This window comes from Mesoplodon mirus (genome assembly GCF_964341445.2).
Source record: "Mesoplodon mirus genome assembly, chromosome: 2".
NCBI classification, from domain to species: domain Eukaryota; kingdom Metazoa; phylum Chordata; class Mammalia; order Artiodactyla; family Ziphiidae; genus Mesoplodon; species Mesoplodon mirus.
Genome location: NC_138977.1, coordinates 1,152,092 through 1,174,452, shown reverse-complemented (window position 1 = coordinate 1,174,452; position 22,361 = coordinate 1,152,092). Strand labels below are relative to the sequence as shown.

The 22,361-nt window shown below is 36.4% G+C and overlaps 1 protein-coding gene across 1 annotated transcript in view; it reads right to left on the bottom strand.

Annotated features, from left to right (window-relative positions):
- The window catches only part of DCHS2 (dachsous cadherin-related 2), a gene marked incomplete at both ends in the record, with an annotated part of 301,321 nt that overhangs the window by 99,436 nt on the left and 179,524 nt on the right, over positions 1-22,361 (bottom strand). The window contains 5 exons of the mRNA XM_082633895.1: positions 4,377-4,616; positions 7,271-8,111; positions 9,204-9,361; positions 20,635-20,734; positions 22,036-22,223. Of these exons, the coding sequence (XP_082490021.1) occupies positions 4,377-4,616; positions 7,271-8,111; positions 9,204-9,361; positions 20,635-20,734; positions 22,036-22,223 (1,527 nt within the window). The remainder of the gene's footprint in view (positions 1-4,376; positions 4,617-7,270; positions 8,112-9,203; positions 9,362-20,634; positions 20,735-22,035; positions 22,224-22,361) is intronic.

Below are 22,361 nucleotides of genomic sequence, written 5' to 3'. Positions count from 1 at the left end.
CAGAAGAATAACTAAACAACATGGAGATAAGCAATCTACCTGAGAAAGAGTTCAGAGTAATGACTGTAAAGATGATCTAAGAACTTGGGAAATGAATGGATGCACAGAGCAAGAAGTTATAAGAAGTTTTAAACAAAGAGTTAGAAAATATAAAGAACAACAAAACAGTTGAAGAACACAGTAACTGAAATGAGAACCAACACTCTATACCAATTTGTAAGGGCTATCACAAGTGATCTGCTTTCATCCAGCAGGAACAACAGTACATCTTTATGTAAACTCTTCCACTATCAGCCATCATCTACTCAGCAGAGATAAAGATCATCTCAGCATCCAGTAGATCATCACCTGATCTACTACCGTGATGACATCATAATTGGATCTGATGATCAGAAAATTGTAAGAAACTTAGATGTCTTAATTAGATACATCTGTTAGACCAGTGGTTGGCAAACCCACTGGACAAATACAGCCTGCACCCCTGATTTTGTGAAGTTCCGCTGAAACCTAGCCACACTCAATTCTTTATGTATTATCTATTGCTGTTGTCTTGCTCCAACATCAGAATTAAGTAGTAGAGACTATATAGCCTGAAAAACCTAAAATATTCACTATCTTGCCCTTTACAGAGAAAAGTTTGCATAACCCTGTCCTACAGTAAAGGCAGGCGAGTGATAGGAGTTGAGAATAGAGAGGAAAGCTACAGTCTCTTATTAAAATGCCTAGTTGTTAAGCTAAAAGAGAAGAGAACTTCATCCTCAAAACCATGAGGAATTAATAAAGAATTCTGACCAAGGGAGTGTTGTTTTCAGATTTACTTTTTATGAAAATCATTTTTCATGTAATTCCTCAACTGTACAATGCCTACACAACTCAAACATTTCTAAAGGAAAAACAGGATTGTGCCTTGCTGATTGAATGAAGGAATAAACAAATAAATGAGTTCTGAAGAGTGAAGGCAGCTTGTAGCAGCCTATTTCACAGATGTTCTGGTTTCTCAAATCATATAGTCAAAAATATTTACTCAACTCCTATGTCATAGCTTGCATTATCTTAGGGACCTGGGATAAAAGCAAGTAAAATATGTTCTGAATCCATGAGTTCACAGCTTAAAAGGCAGGCAGAAAATTAGACAATCATATAATCAAAACACCATGTATTAAATGAAATAGGATTATATTTCAAAGTTTTAATAGTGATTGTCTCTGGGTGAGTAGTCCCTTTTTTTCTATTTAATTTTTTCATTAATTCTAAGACACATTTTTCCCCCCAATTTTAATATATCTGAAGTTAGTTGCTTCTTACAATTAATAGTGTCTTAGATTCAATGAAATAGATGAAATACTGTCATGGTAGTGTTTCTCCTTTGCTCCGAGAGCAGGCTGTTGGGTGGGGTTGTGCATCCAGCATGAGGCAGTTTCTGGGAAACCAGATGTAAAGTTTGTTCAAGATAAATCCAGATACAGAATACATTTTTTTATGGGATGGAGAATAAGATTTCACTATAGAATTTGACATTTTTGTATGGTGATGTGCTGTTGAATTATTTTGTATTCACCATGAATAAGCCAATGCATCACCAGGACTGAGTCATCTTCCCTTCTGGGGTACCCTTTCCTCCCAGGACTGGGGGAGAGGTACCCCTGGGGATAGGTCTTTTCCCACTAACAATGGAGCTCTTGTCATTGGCACCAAATGCTGCAGCAGTTTTAATATCTTAGTTAAAAAGTGGTAGTTGTTTTTCCCTTTTAATACAAGAAAAAACTCCTGTTAGAACCAGTGTGAGTCATACATCATAAACATTCAGTGTTCAAATTCCTATGGGTTTTGAATGCCAAACAATGCTGTTAGGCTTACACTTTTAAAAACTACATTGTAGAATGCTAGAAAACGCATGTTAACCTTTCTAGTATTAAGTAATGTTATAATATTTTTAAAAATACAGACTATAAAGTAAACCATTCATAAATTCCAATATGATGCCAGTTATGTTAAAATCCTGACTACATCATTTAATTCTTGTGCATAATCCTTTTTCATTGTCTTAAGCCAATAAGCAAAAAAAAAAAAAAAAAAAAAAAAAGATTTAGGAAAAATATGTTCAAAAACACATGCATACACCCAAATTCACATGCATTTACATAACCACTGGCTTAACAGATCTGGCTTCATTAAAAACACTGAGATTTCCAGTAAACCAAAATTGTCCACAAAACTTGTGAAGGTGCGTGAGACTCAGGAGATGCTAATGTGTATCTCAAACACCCATAAAGCCAAAGCCAGAAAACCAGCAATTTTGCATCTAAATTCCCTGGCAAAGCATAATCTCTAGAATAATGAACTTTCAATTCAATTATAAGTAACAGGTTGCAGACCATTCATTCCAAAAGAAAATTACACTAACACTTGGCAATTTGACAGTAAAATTTGGAAAGCGTATTTATGGTAATCATCTTTAGTTGACATACGAAAAATTTTGAGAGAAATTCTTTTTGCCTTCAAATATTAAAGCAAATAAATCTTTTAAGTACAGTCCATTCTAAAAAATAAAATTAATAAAATAAAGCCAAAGGGAGGAAGCATTCTACAGACTTTAAACGCTTGCTAAATTACATGTCAGTGATGGGTTCAGCATATGTCTGTGTACTTTGGGAAGTGGTTTCTGTGTTGCCCAGAGCTCTGCATTACTCAATTTACACCAGAGAATGCTCTCAGAGAACTTTACTAAACTGGTTATATTGGAAACACAAAGCTTATGTATATTCTCCATTGTTTCTATCAACTAAAAACCACACTGCCAGAAATGTGCTAAATTCTTTAAGCGGAGTTGGGACAAGCAATTGTTAGCACACTCCAGCCCTCTTGGTGAGCACAGTAAGCAAAACTCTTTGATCACACTGCCCCACTCTGGTCAAAAGAGAAAATTGGGTTGGCCCTTGAAAGTCTTCATTGCATCACATAAAATGCATTTCATTAAAAGATGATGTTTCCCAAAAGTGCAAAGCATCTAAATGGTATATAATTTAAAAGTTCAAGAAAATGTATCTTTTACCACTTTGATGAATAATTTAGGAGGAAAGTGCTAGTTTTCATACTATTATTTCCATAGAAACATCTGTTACAATTCTTGCAAGAAAAGAACAAAATATTATATTGATTATGTATTGCCACTTGCTATATACAAATGTGAATTTAAAAAGACTGGCTTATTAAACTATTTGTATTAATTCAGATGGGAACATTCAGCATATGCTGTTAATGACAACTACTTCACTATAATTTTTATAATTATTTTGTTTAAAATTAAAAAAGGATATTATTAAAGTTACTGAAGCTTACATGGCCAAAAAAGTCATAGTGATATTGAAAAGCAATTCTAAGACATTTATAAATTCCTAGCCACAGTAACTGTTTACTTCAAAGTCATTTGTCTGAACACAGTGGTTGATATTAATAACACAACAGTAATACAATAATGATGGAAGTTAACATTTATTGACTGTTTACTGTGCCAGATACTGGTCTCAGCTCTTTGTAGGTAATAACTCATTCATATTCATAACAGAACTATGAATTAGGCTGTATTATAATCCCCATTTTACAGATAAGCAAACAGAGGATCAGAGAGAGCTAGTATATAGCTTATTAAAGGTTACACAGCTTAAGTGGTGGTTCTAGGATTCAAAGCCAGGCAGTCTGACACCAGCATCCTATCTCTTCCATTATGCTACATATAGAGAAAATAAAGAACGATTTACCTTCTGGTACTCCATGTATCTAGCTATACAGTCTGAAAAAAGTGTGATCCTTCGTCTATACTTCTGTTTACTATCAAAATCAAATCAATAAATTGTATATTAATTAGATATGTATCACTCTACTATAAGTAATAATAAAAATCAATACAAGCAAATGCTATAAAAAGTACACATTATGGGGCTTCCCTGGTGGAGCAGTGGTTGAGAATCTGCCTGCTAATGCAGGGGAACGGGTTCGAGCCCTGGTCTGGGAAGATCCCACATGCCGCAGAGCAACTAAGCCCGTGCGCCACAGCTACTGAGCCTGCGTGTCTGGAGCCTGTGCTCCACAACAGGAGAAGGCCGTGACAGTGAGAGGCCCGCGCACTGCGATGAAGAGTGGCCCCCGCTCGCCGCAACTAGAGAAAGCCCTCTCACAGAAACGAAGACCCAACACAGCCAAAAATAAATAAATTAATTTTAAAAAAAGTACACATTATGCATTCAATTTTTTTTTCTGTGTATGCTAATTAAAGATATTCTAGAAGTTTCAAATAACTAGCAACCGTTTTCAATTTTCTGGTAAATGTCAATTTTTGCTTTTAACATCGATTACTTAGTTCTCATATTTTGAGTTACCTGAATCTCTGTCCACAGCTTCAACTCTTGTGACAAACTCCCCTGGATTTTGATTTTCTTTAACTGAAGCTTCATATAGGTGCTGTTTAAATACTGGGGCCTCATCGTTTACATCAAGAACAGTAATTGTCAAAGTCTGGGATGAAGAAAGTGTTGGTGTGCCACCATCCAGTGCCAGAAGGGTCAGAATGTACTGACTTTTTAACTCATAATCCAAAGGCGAAGTAGTAATTAGTAAACCTGTTTTGAAAGAAGAGAAAAGCAATAGGTAATATTCTTTGGAGAAGTCATGCTTACTCTACTTTTGTCTAACTCATCTAAGTTGCTAAAAATTCAGAAGCTTTCTCTGGTAAAGAATAAATATTATTAAACCAACTTTAAATTTATATATTATCTGGAATAAAATAGAACATTTTTAATTAGAAAAGTCATTCTAATTTAAATTATAAGGATGAATGAGAATTCAGAAATAATCCATAACGTATCATCTACTAAGATGATTACATCAAGAATATTTATCTATACAATATCTACCTTCATTTTTTTTTTAATATTTATTTATTTGGTTGCGCCAGGTCTTAATTGCTGCATGTGGGCTCCTTAGCTGTGGCACGCGAACTCTTAGTTTCAGCATGCATGTGGAATCTAGTTCCATGACCAGGGATCAAACCTGGTTTCAGGGCTTCCCTGGTGGCGCAGTGGTTGAGAATCTGCCTGCCGATGCAGGGGACACGGGTTCGTGCCCCGGTCCGGGAGGATCCCACGTGGCGCGGAGCGGCTGGGTCCGTGAGCCATGGTCGCTGAGCCTGCATGTCTGGAGCCTGTGCTCCGCAGCGGGAGAGGCCACAACAGTGAGAGGCCCGCGTATCGAAAAAAAACAAACCACAAACCTGGTTTCATTGGGAGGGTGGAGTCTTAACCACTGTACCACCAGGAAAGTCCCTCTACCATCATTTTAAAAAAATATCTAGGTTCTAACAGTATCCCTCTTCGTGTCAAAGGACACTTCATGTGTAAAAGTGACCAAGTTACAAAAAGTATGGCTACATCCTTTAAGAGATTTAGTTTTTGTTAGAGTTATAGTCTCTTTATACTAATCTCATTTAACTGTCTTTTTTTATTAACAAAAAATAGTAAAGACTGGGCTTCCCTGGTGGTGCAGTGGTTGAGAGTCTGCCTGCCGATGCAGGGGACACGGGTTCATGCCCCGGTCTGGGAAGATCCCACATGCCGCAGAGCGGCTGGGCCCGTGAGCCATGGCTGCTGAGCCTGCGTGTCCGGAGCCTGTGCTCCACAGTGGGAGAGGCCACAACGGTGAGAGGCCCACGTATCGCAAAAAAAAAAAAAAAATAGTAAAGACTTTATAACTCGGACAATAAACTTCACGAATACAATATCTCCATCCAACTGCCATTTAAGCACGTAACTCATATAAGCAACTTGCACACATATATTTGTTACATAACTCCAATTGTCACATTTTTTTCTTTTAGGATTGCTGTTTGCTCCTCTAACACGTGCTCCTCCTATAAGAACTTTTCTTCAAATAATTAAAGAGGCTTACTGATTCAGATTTTATATATAAAATGGTTTCTCCATAATTGCTTATCATTTTACAGTTCATAGCCAAAAGCCATTGAAAATATCACTTTGTCTTCTTGATAAAAAATATGAGCTTTGTGAGAGAAAAATAGCCTATTTCATATGAGTGCCTTCAGCAATTAGCATTTTATGTCTTTGAAAAAAATATCTCAACTGAAACAGCCACTGCAATTGTTTAAGATTCAGGATATCTATATTACCGAGACACAATTCTAATTTTATCCACCCTCTTTAACAATCTGAAATAGACTTTCCTTAGCCATTTTGGAAAGCATTTTAAATATCATTGAAATAGATCCTTGGAGACCCCAGCTCTAACAGAAATCAGCAACTGGGTCTGGACTATCTCTCTGTCAGTTGGGCTTTTAGGTGGTGTTCATGCAGGTCTCAGAACGGAACCATATGCACAGGATTTAATAAATATTTTGATGAAATCTTCCAACAGTATATAGCCAGACTATAATCATGACTTCCAAATTCTACACGTTCAGTCCCATTCCAAATAATGCTCTTACTAACAGTTGGGTCAAATGGTATACATCTGAGATTTTTTTCTAAGGCTCATGCAGAAATGATTTCATTTTTTAGAGAATGAGATGGTAGTCCATTTCTTCAATATCTTCTGAAAATCAGGTTGAGGGAATTTCATTTCCAATATAACAAGAATGACACTTTGAATGTATAATTGTCCATCAAACTACATCAAAATTTTTAGAAGATGTTATCTGACAATATGGTAACAGCAAGACAAGGAAAGTGACAGTGAGTGCCATTTCCAAAGAGTACTTGACAGTGAATAAATGCTTCTGCCAAAAATAAAGTGTTTCAGTTGTGAAAATTAAGGGTCTTAATGTCAACATCAATACAACCATGTAAAAAGACATGATTTCCAACTATTTACAAATGTATGTTTGTATGATCTTAGAGATAAGTTTCCATACTAAAGTCTTTGAACAATGTTGACTCATGTTCTACCTTGATTCACTCTTGGTACCATCTCCTACCCTATGAAAACACACAATGGGGGTAAAGAAGTTGGCTACTGTATATTCATCCCAGGAAATGTGAGCCAACTACAAAGCAGGTCAATGTTAACAAACAGGCCAATTACTCTTTGTTCTCTGAATACAACCTCTGTGCCTATCATCTGTATAAGTTAAACAGTAAATTAAGTCAAATTTCCTTAAAGCATATGCATCTTGAGAACTATGATTTTTATAACAGAGGAAAATGAAAAAGACAAATGTAAGCAAGTGATCACAGGCTTTAACTGACAGTGACAAGGACAGTACCTGATGACTCATCTAGCATAAAGGCCATATTTTCATTTCCTGAGAGGATGCTGAATGTTACTCTTCCATTCCTTCCTGCGTCTGGATCTTGAGCAGTTATGTGGTGCACCAAGGAGCCCACTGGGGCATCCTCTTTGACAAGGGCAATGGGGAAAGATGTAAAAGTGGGGCTGTGGTCATTTATATCCAAAATCACTACCTTCGCCATTAGCGATCTCAGTCGCCGGTCTGTCACATTCACAGCCTGATCGGATGCAGTAACTGTCAGGACAACAGTCGGAACTCTCTCTCTGTCAAGGGGGGAAGCGGTGACCAAAGTGCCAAATGAGGGGTGGATGAGAAATGGATTCATTCCAGGGTGGTGGGCTTCAATGAAGTATTGTACTCTACTGTTCAAAAAACCGCCATCGCCATCTTTGGCATTGAAGACGTGCACCAGAGTCCCGACAGGGGCATTCTCTTCCACGCTGATCACAATGAACTCCTCCCGGAAAGATGGGGAATGGTCATTCTGATCTTCCACAGCAACACTAAGGAAGACTGTGCTGCTCACGGGAGGGCTTCTGCTGTGGTCTTTAGTTACCACCCTGAAAAGATAATGAGACGTCATTTCATAATCCAGTTCCTTAAAGAGGAACAAGTCTCCTGTCGAGCTGTCGACTTCAAAGTGACCATCCTTGTCATCTGCAGCGATACTAAAATGTAACTTTCCACTATGATGTTGAAGGTGATCAGGTGACTTTATCAAGCTCATTATTTTTGCAGGCTTCAAGTTTTCTGGTATAACTAAGTGTTTAATACTCTGAGAAATGAGAGGTCTCCCTTTGGATAGTGGTATCACCTGAAATAAGAATAAAAAGGAGTTGTTAATTTGGTTTTTTTAAAAAATACTTTACAGGTGCTGCTATTCTTTTGGAAGCTAAATTCCTTCCAGTTGTGCAATATACACATGTTAATTGGTGAGAAAATGTCTTTTCTTATATTATATAATTCCAGTGTGCCTCTGAAGACTGAAAACTGCACAATAGCCAGGAGATAAGAAAGTATAGGACTTTCCACTTCCATTTGCTGTAATGGATGCAATGATAGTTTGGTGAGGCTACGCTGTTGTTTACGTGAACTGTAGTCTTATGGTTCTTCAAAGACAGTGTACGAGAGCTAGTTCTCCAAGCTACTCTAAGTCCTAGAGACTCATATTTCCTTAATGACAACATCTGCATACATTTAAGTATCATATGTCTTTGTTTATCTGAAACCAGAGTCTTGAGATGTTATGACAGAATTTTCTCCTAACCCACATATCCTTAATCAATAAAGAATATAATTTGGAAACAGAACTCTTGGGGACATATATTCTTGATTAGTATACATACATATATTAATATTACTGATTATCACATGCTTGAACAAAAAAATCTTCCTGTAAACAGTCATTTTGCTTCTGATGTGTTGATGTAATCTTTTCTTACTATGGAGACTTCCTACAGCTTGTTTGCTCATTATGACTAAAGGAAAGTCTTAAAATACAAATCTCAAGTGCCTTTCCTAATTTTAAAAATAATGACAAAAGCTATGCAATTTATATTGGCCATTTATTTACACACGTTTCTCCTGCAAATTTACCAGGTCCTTGCAATTAGGAAAAAGTAAAAGAAAAGATACTTTTTGTTCTTTATAAACAAAGCAGGATAAACATCCACATAGTGATGGAGGTATCTTGTCAGTAACCGTACAAAGTTAAAATAAAAAATTATTTAAATCTAATCATTTCTCAAGTGATAATAAAATAACTTAATATAATGCACACATACATCTGCAATGCTCTCTAAAAAGGGTATTTGTATATTTAATGTATCTTCACTCTACATTTGTATATAAAATTTAAAAAACCCTCAGAGCATCTTTCCACATTTTGTGTGATGTGAGCTATTACCTGAATATTAATAACTGCCTGTCCTTGAAGAGGAGGCACCCCCTGGTCGCTGGCAATTACAGTCATCCTGTAAGAAGGTCCATAATCATGTGAAAGTACTCTGGTTGTTCTTATTTCACCACTGTTGGCATCAATCTTGAAGTGATCAGTACTACCCTCTACACACAAACATGCACAGAATTAAGAAGTTAATGTTAGTTGACAATGCAGAATACAGAGAACTAATTAATGCAAATATACCTGTGATCATTTGGAAGATTTATTTACCTTAAGCTCTGTGAGAATATGAGCATAAGGATAATACTAAAAATACAGACAAGAAACATAACAGATTAAAAAAATTATTATAGAAATTTTCACATATAAAAAGGTAGACAGTGATATCATGAAGTTTCATGTACCTATCATCTAGCTTCAATATTTATCAACTCATGTGCTATATCATTCAGCAATCCCATTCCTGGGCATATATCCTGACAAAACTCTAATTCAGAAAGATACATGCACCCCTGTGTTCATAGCAGCACTATTTACAATAGCCAAGACATGGAAACAACCTAAATGTCCATCAACATGTAAATGGATAAAGAAGATGTGATACATATATATAATGGAATACTACTCAGCCATAAAAAAGAATGAAATCATGTTATTTGCAGCAACATGGATGGACCTAGAGATTATCATACTAAGTGAAATAAGTCAGAGAGAGAAAGACAAATACCATATGGTATCACTTATATGTAGGAATCCAAAATATGACAGAAATGAACTTATCTATGAGACAGAAACAGACTCACAGACATAGCGAACAGACTTGTGGTTGCCAAGGGGGAGGATAGGTGGGGGAAGGTTGGATTGGGAGTTTGGGATTAGCAGATGTAAACTATTATATATAGAGTGGATAAACAACAAGGTCCTACTGTGTAACACAGAGAACTATATTCAATATCCTATTAAAAATTTTTGAAAATAATTTAAAATAACAATAATACTTATCAACTCATGTCTAATCTTTTTTTTTTTTTTTTTTTTTTTGTGGTACGTGGGCCTCTCACTGTTGTGGCCTCTCCCGTTGTGGAGCACAGGCTCCGGAAGCGCATGTTCAGTGGCCATGGCTCACGGGCCCAGCCGCTCCGCGGCATGTGGGATCTTCCCGGACGGGAGCATGAACCCTTGTCCCCTGCATCAGCAGGCAGACTCTCAAACACTGCGCCACCAGGGAAGCCCAACTCATGGCTACTCTTATTCCCCATTCACATATTTTCCCTTCACCATCTTTTGAAGCAAATTTCAGAAATCATATCATTTCTTCTGTATGGTTTTCAACATGAATCTCTAAAAGATAAGGGAAAATTTAATACCATCACAGTACCATATTATACTTTTAAAAATTTGTAATAATTCCTAAATATTATCAAATATATAGTTAACTTTTAAACTTCCAGTTGTCTCATAAATATCTTATTTTTTTTCTAGTCAAATTAGGTTCAACATAAAATCTGTATTTGCATATCTCTTCAATCTATGCATTCCTGCCATCCATCTCTTTATTTTGTTCTTGCAATTCATTTGCTAAAGAACTGGATCATGTATCCTGAAGCTTCCCGTGGTCTAGATTTGCCTGTTGCTTATCTCCAAAGTGTAGTTTAATATGTTTTTCTGTCCTCTATGTTCTCCTTAAATTGGGAGGTAGATCTAGAGAATGAATCAGATTCAGGTTGTTTGGGGGGAAGACTACTTCATAAATGCTGTTTTGTGTTTTCCTTCAGAAGCACATGTCTGATTGTCTCTTTTTGTGATGTGGGCCCCCTTTGGTGCACAGCCTGGATCCATTAATGATTCAATAAATGTTGCAAAGTATAACATTGAGTCTATGATCTCTTCTTCATTTATTAGCTGGAATATATTACTAAAGAGCAACTTCTTCTTATGTACTTATTGGTAACCCAGTGGGACAGTTCATTATACAAAAAGTCAGGATAAATGTTTGATGGTAAACTTTTATTTAACAGTCTTCAAAATAATGGATTGGTTTACTAACATCCTTCAGTGCTTCAACTATGATAATTAAAGGTTTGTTTAGTTTCTGTTTTAAGAATCATTAAGCATAAATTTAAACATATTGTAAGAGTTTCAATCTATTCCCAATATTATCCCTATCGATGTTCAAATTGTTCCATCTTTGAACATTAGGATCCTCTTAAAGGAGGTTCCTGAGTCTTTGATATGAGCCTAGTCATCTTTAACAGCCTCCTTGTATCTGGGGTGACAAAATGTTACAGACTCATCTTGAAGATTTCCTGTCCAAGACCTGGAGTCAGTCATTTCTCCAAGGACTCCTGGTTCATTCCATTGAATACAGTATTGGGAGGTTGTATCCTGCTCATTGCTTCTGGGTCAGTCATTGTTTCTAGGCCATTTTCAGAGGTCACAGAATACACACATGCACACACTAAAATATGTCGTAAGTTTGTATTGATACTTCTAATTCAAATTGATCATGGCGGGTTTTTTTTTTTTTTTGGTTTGTTAAATAACAGATTCGTGTTCTTTGATAAAATCTAAATACTTTAAACAACCCAAAGAATGTCAGACGATGTCTAGGCTAGTGACTCTCTTTCATTCTTTTATTCAACTGTCAGTGAGTCACTATCATGTAACAGACACTTTACCATTTACAGGGGAAATAAAGGCAAATAAAAAAGAACTCCTGCTCTTAAGAAAGTCAGAGTATAGAGCAGGAAATTATGTAATATCTACTGGTTGTGATTTCTATGCTTTGATCCATTTACATAGGAGAATGAAAACTTTCATGAAGTTTTCTCATATTGATTTTTATCTTGTTATTTTATCTTATATTTTGTAGTTGCCTCTATTTTGTAATTGGATAAAGTTAAAGCAAAGGTATGAGTAACATAACAGATATCACCACATTTTTATATTGCGATGCCCCAAGTATCATTTCAGAAGCTATTTTTTTTTAAAAAAAATCAACATTTCAAACATTCAGAAATATATGACCATCCATGTAAACATTTCCAGATTGGTAAAGCCGCAATATTTCTTCAAATTTTTTTAAAGAAATGACAGAATATAAGTATAGCAAAAGACCTGTGTTTACCTCCAAATCTCATTCCCTTTCTTCTTCCCTGTAGACTGCCTCTGTTCTAAAGTGGGGGTGTATCTTTCTAGTCCATATATTCATGAGTACTATATAGCATGGTTTTGTTCCTTTACAAATAACGGTATCATAGAAGGATTATAGCTTAATCTATTAACTTGTGGGTGTATGCGTGTATGCAGCAGACTCATTGTTCCTGAACAATCCACTATGTCATCTTCCCAAGCATGAACATGATTTGCCTTTTCATTTCTTTCTACTTTAGGTCTTTCATCTATTTTGTAATTTTCTACATAAAGGTCTTAAATATCTTTTATGGAAATTTTCCTCCTTATGCTTCTAGTCAAGATGATTCTGTTTTGGGAGAGGGGGAAATACATAATTTGATGGTCCTTCTTTAAAGAAAATAGGACAATATTCCCACCCCAGAGGAGCCCATGCTAGTGAAGAGCCTTGAACCTTAAACTTCATGATCTTCACAGTAAACTGGACCCCACACCCAACGATTTTCTTCGTTACAGTGAATGAAACCTTTGAAAACCTGCTTAGTTCTTAAAATGCTAGTGATTTTTGTATGTTGACATTGTTCTCAGAAATTTTTTATGTTATTGATTCTAGTGATTTGCCTGTGGCATATTTGGGGTTTCCCATGAAGACAATTAAATTATTGCAGGTAACGGCAATGTTGTCCCTTGCTTCCCTATGTTTGTGTCAAACATGACAAAGCAACAAATTTCTTTTAAAATGGTATAAAAACAACTAAAGGTAATCATTGGAACCAATCTGAGGCCTGTGCATTCTCAAGGAAAAACATAAACATAAGCCTGTCTCAATAAAATTCCCACATACACATACATGTGTGTACATATGTGGCATTTTTTAATTAATCCTATTTTTTTAAATTGGGGTATAGTTGTTTTACAATAGTTGTCTTACTTTTTACTGTACAGCAAAGTAGAGTTCCCTATGCTATACAGCAGGTTCTCATTAGTTATTTATTTTATACATATTAGTTAGTGTATATATGTCAATCCCAATCTCCAATTCATCCCTGCTCCACTTTCTACCCTTGGTGTTCATACGTTTGTTCTCTATGTCTGTGTCTCTATTTCTGTCTTGCAAACAGGTACATCTGTACCATTTTTCTAGATTCTGCATATATGCGTTAACATACAATATTTGCTTTTCTCTTTCTGACTTACTTCACTCTGCATTTTCTAAATATGATTTACTCTGACCTTAAGAATATTTAATTTTCATAGAGATTCACAGATGCTTGATGTTCATAATCATATGTCTTTAAATTCAATACCAATTTTTATCCAATAACTAGCACATTCCTGTCAGTAAAAGTTGACTTGCATTTCAGATTACTGAAAATTATTCATTTAAAGTGGATGGCTGGTTGACTTCTACTTAGGACATAGAAAAAATAATATGATTTTACATTAAACTTTTATTTTTATTTTATTTTATTTATTTTAGCATCTTTATTGGAGTATAATTGCTTTACAATGGTGTGTTAGTTTCTGCTTTATAACAAAGTGAATCAGTTATACATATATATATGTTCCCATATCTCTTCCCTCTTGCATCTCACTTTCTCCCAGTCTCCCTATCCCACCCTTCTAGGTGGCCACAAAGCACTGAGCTGATCTCCCTGTGCTATGCGGCTGCTTCCCACCAGCTATTTATTTTACGTTTGGTAGTATATATATGTCCATGCCACTCTCTCACTTTCTACCAGCTTACCCTCCCCCTTCCTGTATCCTCAAGTCCATTCTCTACTACGTCTGAATATTTATTCCCATCTTACTCCTAGGTTCTTCTGACCAATTTTTTTTCTCTTATTTTTTTATATTCCATATATATGTGTTAGCATACAGTATTTGTTTTACTTTCTGACTTTCTTCACTCTGTATGACAGACTCTAGGTCCATCCACCTCACTACAAATAACTCAGTTTCATTCCGTTTTATGGCTGAGTAGTATTCCATTGTATATATTGCCATATCTTCTTTATCCACTCATCTGTTGATGGACACTTAGGTTGCTTCCATGTCTTGGCTATTGTAAATAGTGCTTCAATGAATATTTTGGTACATGACTCTTTTTGTATTATGGTTTTCTCAGGGTATATGCCCAGTAGTGGGATTGCTGGGTCATACGGTAGTTCTATTTTTAGTTTTAAAAGAACCTCCATACTGTTCTCCATAGTGTTGGTATCAATTTACATTCCCACCAACAGTGCAAGAGGGTTCCCTTTTCTCCACACCCTCTCCAGCATTTATTGCTTGTAGATTTTTTGATGATGGTCATTCTGACTGGTGTGAGTTGAAACCTCATTGTAGTTTTGATTTGCATTTCTCTAATGATTAATGATGTTGAGCATTCTTTCATGTGTTTGTTGGCAATCTGTATATCTTCTCTGGAAAAATGTCTATATAGGTCTTCTGCCCATTTCTGGATTGGGTTGTTTGTTCTTTTGATACTGAGTTACATGAGCTGCTTGTAAATTTTGAAGATTAATCCTTTCTCAGTTGCTTCATTTGCAAATACTTTCTCCCATTCTGAGGTTGTCTTTTTGTCTTGTTTATGGCTTCCTTTGCTGTGCAAAAGCTTTGAAGTTTCATTAGGTCCCATTTGTTTATTTTTGTTTTTATTTCTAATTCTCTAGGAGGTGGGTCAAAAAGGATCTTGCTGTGATTTATGTCATAGAGTGTTCTGCCTATGTTTTCCTCTAAGTGTTTGATGGTATCTGGCCTTACATTTAGGTCTTTATTCCATTTTGAGTTTATTTTTTTGTATGGTGTCAGGTAGTGTTCTAATTTCATACTTTTACATGTACCTGTCCAGTTTTCCCAGCACTACTTATTGAGGAGGCTGTCTTTTCTCCATTGTATATTCTTGCCTCCTTTATCAAATATAAGGTGACCATATGTGCATGAGTTTATCTCTGGGCTTTCTATCCTGTTCCATTGATCTATATTTGTGTTTTTGTGCCTGTACCATACTCTTTTGATTACTGTAGCTTTATAGTATAGTCTGAAGTCAGGGAGCCTGATTTCTCCAGTTCCGATTTTCTTTCTGAAGATTGCTTTGGCTATTCAGTGTCTTTTTTCTTTCCATACAAATTGTGAAATTTTTTGTTCTAGTTCTGTGAAAAATGCCAGTGGTAGTTTGATAGGTATTGCATTGAATCTGTAGATTGCTTTTGGTAGTATAGTCATTTTCACAATGTTGATTCTTCCAATCCAAGAATATGGTATATCTCTCCATCTCTTTGTATCATCTTTCATTTCTTTCATCAGTGTCTTACAATTTTCTGCATACAGGTCTCTTGTCTCCTTAAATTAGGTTTATTCCTAGGTATTTTATGCTTTTTGTCACAATGGTAAATGGGATTGTTTCCTTAATTTCTCCTTCTAATCTTTCACTGTTATTGTATAGGAGTGCAAGAAATTTCTGTGCATTAATTTTGTATCCTGCTACTTTACCAAATTCATTGATTAGCTCTAGTAGTTTTCTGGTAGCATCTTTAGGATTCTCTCTATATAGTATCATGTCATCTTCAAACAGTGACAGCTTTAATTCTTCTTTTCCAATTTGCATTCTTTTTATTTCTTTTTCTCCTCTGATTGCAGTCGGTAATACTTCCAAAACTATGTTGAATAATAGTGGTGAGAGTGGGCAACCTTGTCATTTTCCTGATCTTAGTGGAAGTGGTTTCAGTTTTTCACCATTGAGGACGATGTTGGCTGTGGGTTTGTCATATATGGCCTTTATTAGGTTGACATAAGTTCCCTCTATGCCTACTTTATGGAGGGTTTTTATCATAAATGGGTGTTGAATTTTGTCAAAAGCTTTCTCTGAAACTATTGAGATGATCATATGTTTTTTCTCCTTCAATATGTTAATATGGTATATCACATTGTTTGATTTGCATATATTGAAGAATCCTTGCATTCCTGGGATAAACCCCACTTGATCATAGTGTATGATCCTTTTAATGTGCTATTGGATTCTGTTTGCTAGTATTTTGTTCAGTATTTTGCATCTATGTTCTTCAGTGATATTGGCCTGTAGTTTTCTTTCTTTGTGACATCTTTGTCTGCTTTTGGTATCAGGGTGATGGTGTCCTAGTAGAATGAGTCTGGGAGTGTTCCTCCCTCTGCTATATTTTGGAAGAGTTTGAGAAGGATAGGTGTTAGATCTTCTCTAAATGTTTGATAGAATTCACCTGTGAATCCATCTGGTCCTGGGCTTTTGTTTGTTGGAAGATTTTTAATCACAGTTTCAATTTCAGTGTTTGTGATTGGTCTGTTCATATTTTCTATTTCTTCCTGGTTCAGTCTTGGAAGCTTGTGCATTTCTAAGAATTTGTCCATTTCTTCCAGGTTGTCCATTTTATTGGCATATAGTTGCTTGTAGTAATCTCTCATGATGCTTTGTATTTCTGCAGAGTCAGTTGTTACTTCTCCTTTTTCATTTCTAATTCTATAGATTTGAGTCTTCTCCCTTTTTTTCTTGATGAATCTGGCTAATGTTTTATCAATTTTGTTTACCTTCTCAAAGAACAAGCTTTTAGTTTTATTGATTTTTGCTATCATTTCCTTCATTTCTTTCTCATTTATTTCTGATATGATTTTTATGATCTCTTTCCTTCTGCTAAATTTGGGTTTTTGTTGTTGTTGTTGTTCTTCTTTCTCTAATTACTTTAGGTGTAAGATTAGGTTGTTTATTTGAGATATTTCTTGTTTCTTAACGTAGGATTGTATTGCTATAAACTTCCCTTTTAGAACTTCTTTTGCTGCATCCCATAGGTTTTGGGTCATTGTGTTTTCATTGTCATTTGTTCCTAGGTATTTTTTGATTTCCTCTTTGATTTCTTCAGTGATCTCTTGGTTATTGAGTAGTGTGCTTTTTAGCCTCTATGTGTTTGTATTTCTTACAGATTTTTTTCCTGTAATTGATATTGTCTCATAGCACTGTGGTCAGAAAAGATAGTTGATACAATTTCAATTTTCTTAAATTTACCAAGGCTTGATTTGTGACCCAAGATACGATTTATCCTGGAGAATGTTCCATGAGCACTTGAGAAGAATGTGTACTCTGTTGTTTTTGGATGGAATGTCCTATAAATATCAATTAAGTCCATCTTGTTTAATGTATCATTTAAAGGTTATGTGTCCTTATTTATTTTCATCTTGGATGATCTGTCCATTTGTGAAAGTGGGGTGTTAAAGTCTCCTACTATGATTGCATTACTGTCGATTTCCCCTTTTATGGCTGTTAGTATTTGCCTTATGTATTGAGGCGCTCCTGTGTTGGGTGCATAAAAATTTACAATTGTTATATCTTCTTCTTGGATTGGTCCCGTGATCATTATATAGTGACCTTCTTTTTTCTCTTGTAATAGTCTTTGTTTTAACATCTATTTTGTCTGATATGAGAATTGCTACTCCAGTTTTCTTTTGATTTCCATTTGCATGGAATATCTTTTTCCATCCCCTCACTTTCAGTCTGTATGTGTCCCTAGGTCTGAAGTGGGTCTCTTGTAGACAGCATATATATGGGTCTTATTTTTGTATCCTTTCAGCCAGTCTATCTCTTTTGGCTGGAGCATTTAATCCATTTACATTTAAGGTAATTATCGATATGTATGTTCCTATTACCATTTACTTAATTGTTTTGCATTTGTTATTGTAGGTCTTTTCCTTCTCTTGTGTTTCCTGCCTAGAGATGTTCCTTTAGCATTTGTTGTAAAGCTGGTTTGGTGGTGCTGAATTCTCTTAGCTTTTGCTTGTCTGTAAGGCTTTTAATTTCTCCATCAAATCTGAATGAGATCCTTGCTGGGTAGAGCAATCTTGGTTGCAGGTTTTTCCCCTTCATCACTTGAAATTTGTCCTGCCACTCCCTTCTGGCTTTGAAAGTTTCTGCTGAAAGATCAGCTGTTAATCTTATGGGGATTCCCTTGTATGTTATTTGTTGTTTTTCCCTTGCTACTTTTAATATTTGTTCTTTGTATTTAATTTTTGATAGTTTGATTAATATGTGTCTTGACGTGTTTCTTCTTGGATTTATCCTGTATGGGACTCTCTGTGCTTCCTTGACTTGATTAACTATTTCCTTTCCCATATTAGGGAAGTGTTCAACTATAATCTCTTCAAATATTTTCTCAGTCCCGTTCTTTTCTCTTCTTCTCTTGGGACCCCTATAATTTGAATGTTGGTGTGTTTAATGTTATCCCAGAGGTCTCTGAAACTGTCCTCTATTCTTTTAATCCTTTTTTCTTTATTCTGCGCTGCTGTAGTTATTTCCACTATTTTATCTTCCAGGTCACTTATCCATTCTTCTGCCTCTGTTATTCTGCTATTGATCCCTTCTAGAGAATTTTTAATTTCATTTATTGTGTTGTTCATCACTGTTTGTTTGCTCTTTAGTTCTTCTAGGTCCTTGTTAAATGTTTCTTGTATTTTCTCCATTCTATTTCCAAGATTTTGGATCATCTTTACTATCATTATTCTGAATTCTTTTTCAGGTAGACTGCCTATTTCCTCTCCATTTGTTAGGTCTGGTGGGTTTATGCCTTGCTCCTTCATCTGCTGTGTGTTTTCTGTCTTCTCATTTTGCTTATCTTACTGTGTTTGTGGTCTCCTTTTCGCAGGCTGCAGGTTCGTAGTTTCTGTTGTTTTTCATGTCTGCTGCCAGTTGCTAAGGTTGGTTCATTGGGTTGTGTAGGCTTCCTGGTTGAGGGGACTAGTGCCCATGTTCTGGTGGTTGAGGCTGGATTTTGTCTTTCTTGTGGACAGGTCCACATCTGGTGGTGTGTTTTGGGTTGTCTGTGGCCTTATTATGAATTTAGGCAGTGTCTGTGGTAATGGATGGGCTTATATTCCTGTGTTGCTAGTTGTTTGGCATAGAGTGTCCTGCACTGTAGCTTGCTGGTCATTGAGTGTAGCTGGGTCTTGACATTGAGATGGCGATCTATGGGAGATTTTCGCTGTTTGGTATTACTTGGGGCTGGGAGGTTTCTTGTGGACCAGTGTTCTGAACTTGGGTCTCCCACTTCAGTGGCACAGCCCTGACGCTTCGCTGGAGCACCAAAATCCTGTCCTCCACAGGGCTCAGAATAACAGGGAGAACAAAAAGAAAGAAAGAAGAAGATAAAATAAAGGAAAATAAATTAAAATAAAATAAAATAACATTATTAAAATAAAAAATAATTATTAAGAAAAAAATTTTTTAATTAAAAAAAAGAGGACAGAACCCTAGCACAAATGGTAAAAGCAAAGCTATACAGACAAAATCACACACAGAAGCATACACATACACACTGACAAAAAGAGAAAAAGAGAAAACAATATATATATATATCATTGTTCCCAAAGTCCACCTCCTGAACTTGGGATGATTCCTTGTCTACTCAGGTATTCCACAGATGCAGGGTACATCAAGTTGATTGTGGAGATTTAATCCGCTGCTCCTGAGGCTGCTGGGAGAGATTTCCGTTTCTTTTTGTTCGCACAGCTCCCGGGGCTCAGCTTTGGATTTGGATTTGGCGCCGCCTCTGCGTGTAGGTCGCCTGAGGGCGTCTGTTCCCGCCCAGACAGGACGGGGTTAAAGAAGCAGCTTATTTGGTGGCTCTGGCTCACTCAGGCCGAGGGGGAGGGAGGGGTACGGATATGGGGCGAGCCTGCAGCGGCAGAACCCAGCGGGACGTTGCACCAGCCTGAGGTGCACCGTGTGTTCTCCCAGGGAAGTTTTCCCTGGATCATGGGATCTTTCAGTGGCGGGCTGCACAGGCTCCCCGGAAGGGAGGTGTGGAGAGTGACCTGTGCTTGAACACAGGCTTCTTGGTGGCGGCAGCAGCAGCCTTAGCATCTCATGTCCATCTCTGGAGTCCGTGCTGATAGCTGCGACTCGCGCCCGTCTCTGGAGCTCCTTTAGGCGGCGCTCTTAATCCCCTCTCCTCGCGCACCAGAAAACACAGAGTAAGAAAGTCTCTTGCCTCTTCGGCAGGTCCGGACTTTTTTCCCGGACTCCCTCCCGGCTAGCAGTGGGGCACTATCCCCCTTCAGGCTGTGTTCACGCAGCCAACCCCAGTCCTCTCCCTGGGATCCGACCGAAGCCCCCATTAAACTTTTAAATTTTTTTAAAGGTGATTCTAGAAAATAACAAATGTATTTTGTTTGCAATATGGTGCTATTTTCAGTGTTAACTATTTTCCCAGGAGGAGGCGGATGGCTGGTGGACAAAAGAGGAAATTCTAAATGCTCTTAATCCTTTATGGATAGTAACTTTTACCTGAAGATACTGAATATACAACTTCTGCGTTGTTCCCTTCATCAAGATCCTTTGCAAACACAGTTGTAACCAACATATTTACTGGTTGACCTTCCAGAACCTGTCATTAAGACAAATGACTTACAAATTAGTCAGTGAAATTTAAAAAAGAAATATCAATGAATCTTTAAGTTACAGAACACATTACTCCTAAGCATTGTTTTTTTAAACTACATTTAAATCCACACAAAACGCAAACGTCTACCATATAAAAGTTATATGGGTGTAAAACCATGAAAACAATCCACATTACAAATTTAAATGTTTTGTTCAATTTGAACAAATTATCTCCAGCATTTAATCTAATTTTGAGAAAAAAAGGAAATAAAATTGACTAAAAAAATCTTAGATTTTTGATGCATTTTAAGAATTCTGGCTTCTTATTCATCACTTTCTTTTAAAAGATCCAAAATACGCTAAAGATAAACATAAGCCATTATTTCAGGAAACATACCTTATTAATTAACAGAAACTTTCCTGAAATACTAAAATGTACATGTGGAATTGAACTCCAAGTTTAGGGTCTTACTGCCTAATTAAGCCATGATACATAAAATGATACATTAATAAAAATCATAAGGATAGTATCATAATGTTCTGCATTGGTAGAATTTTCTTTAAATATGATTTTGGAACATGGGTTTAAAGTTATTAGCTTCCTCAATACCTATTTCAAGGTTTTCAATATGCATACTTGATCTCAATTTGAACGTCCAATTGTTTCAGAGCAATAGCTTCCCAACGTTTTATTCATATAACCTTTTCATTTAAAAAAAGTATGAGTTCCTCCAAGATACATTTATTAATTATGTACATGAATTAATATGCTAACTTATTATGTACGTTATAAAGCATACGAAAACATGGAAACGAAAAAGATAAGATCACGTAAATATAACGAGAAGTTTCCGCATGTGCCTGCAAGTCCCTCCACTTTAGAGCTACAGATTATTCTCCTATCTTCAACTAACCATCTTAGAGATGTGTTTCAATTGCCCACAAGGAGCTGTAGACAAAGAAAGGCATGCAAATTACTGAAAAAAAAACAAGACATATCTCAGCAATACTGATAATGAAGTACCATGATGTTTGCATACAACAGACAGAACTACATTATCATAAAACCACTGAATGTGTGATCCCAAATAGCACACATAAGCATTTTCTTTTCTTGTTTTAATTGTGTGGTGTTTTTTTTTTTTTTTTTTTTTTTTTTGACATGTGGACAATTCTAACTCTAGAAATGTATGAATTTCCACACAAGACTGACTGGATAAATTCATGCTTTTTACCACAAGATGGTGCTCAAAACAAGTGACTAAGAATACTACAAACGTTGCATGGCTACTTGGCTCCACATACCTTGATGTGTAATTCCTTCCCAGGGAGGCACTGTGGGAAATACGGCCTGTTATCATTGATGTCAGTAACCGAGACATACACCAGCGCGGTGGCGTTTCGAGGAGGGGAGCCGTGGTCGGTCACTAAGACCGTCACCTGATGGTGCACCCGTTGCTCATGATCCAAGGCCACCCAACTGATAAGTTCGCCTGAGGAACACAGAGCAGGATGAAAGAGGCTGACGCTTGTACTAGAATTGTGGCATTATGAACAACCAATTAAATCTCAGACCAATTCCCAGAAAGGAAAATCAGATATAAAGCTCTAAAAGCACAACTTCCAAGACC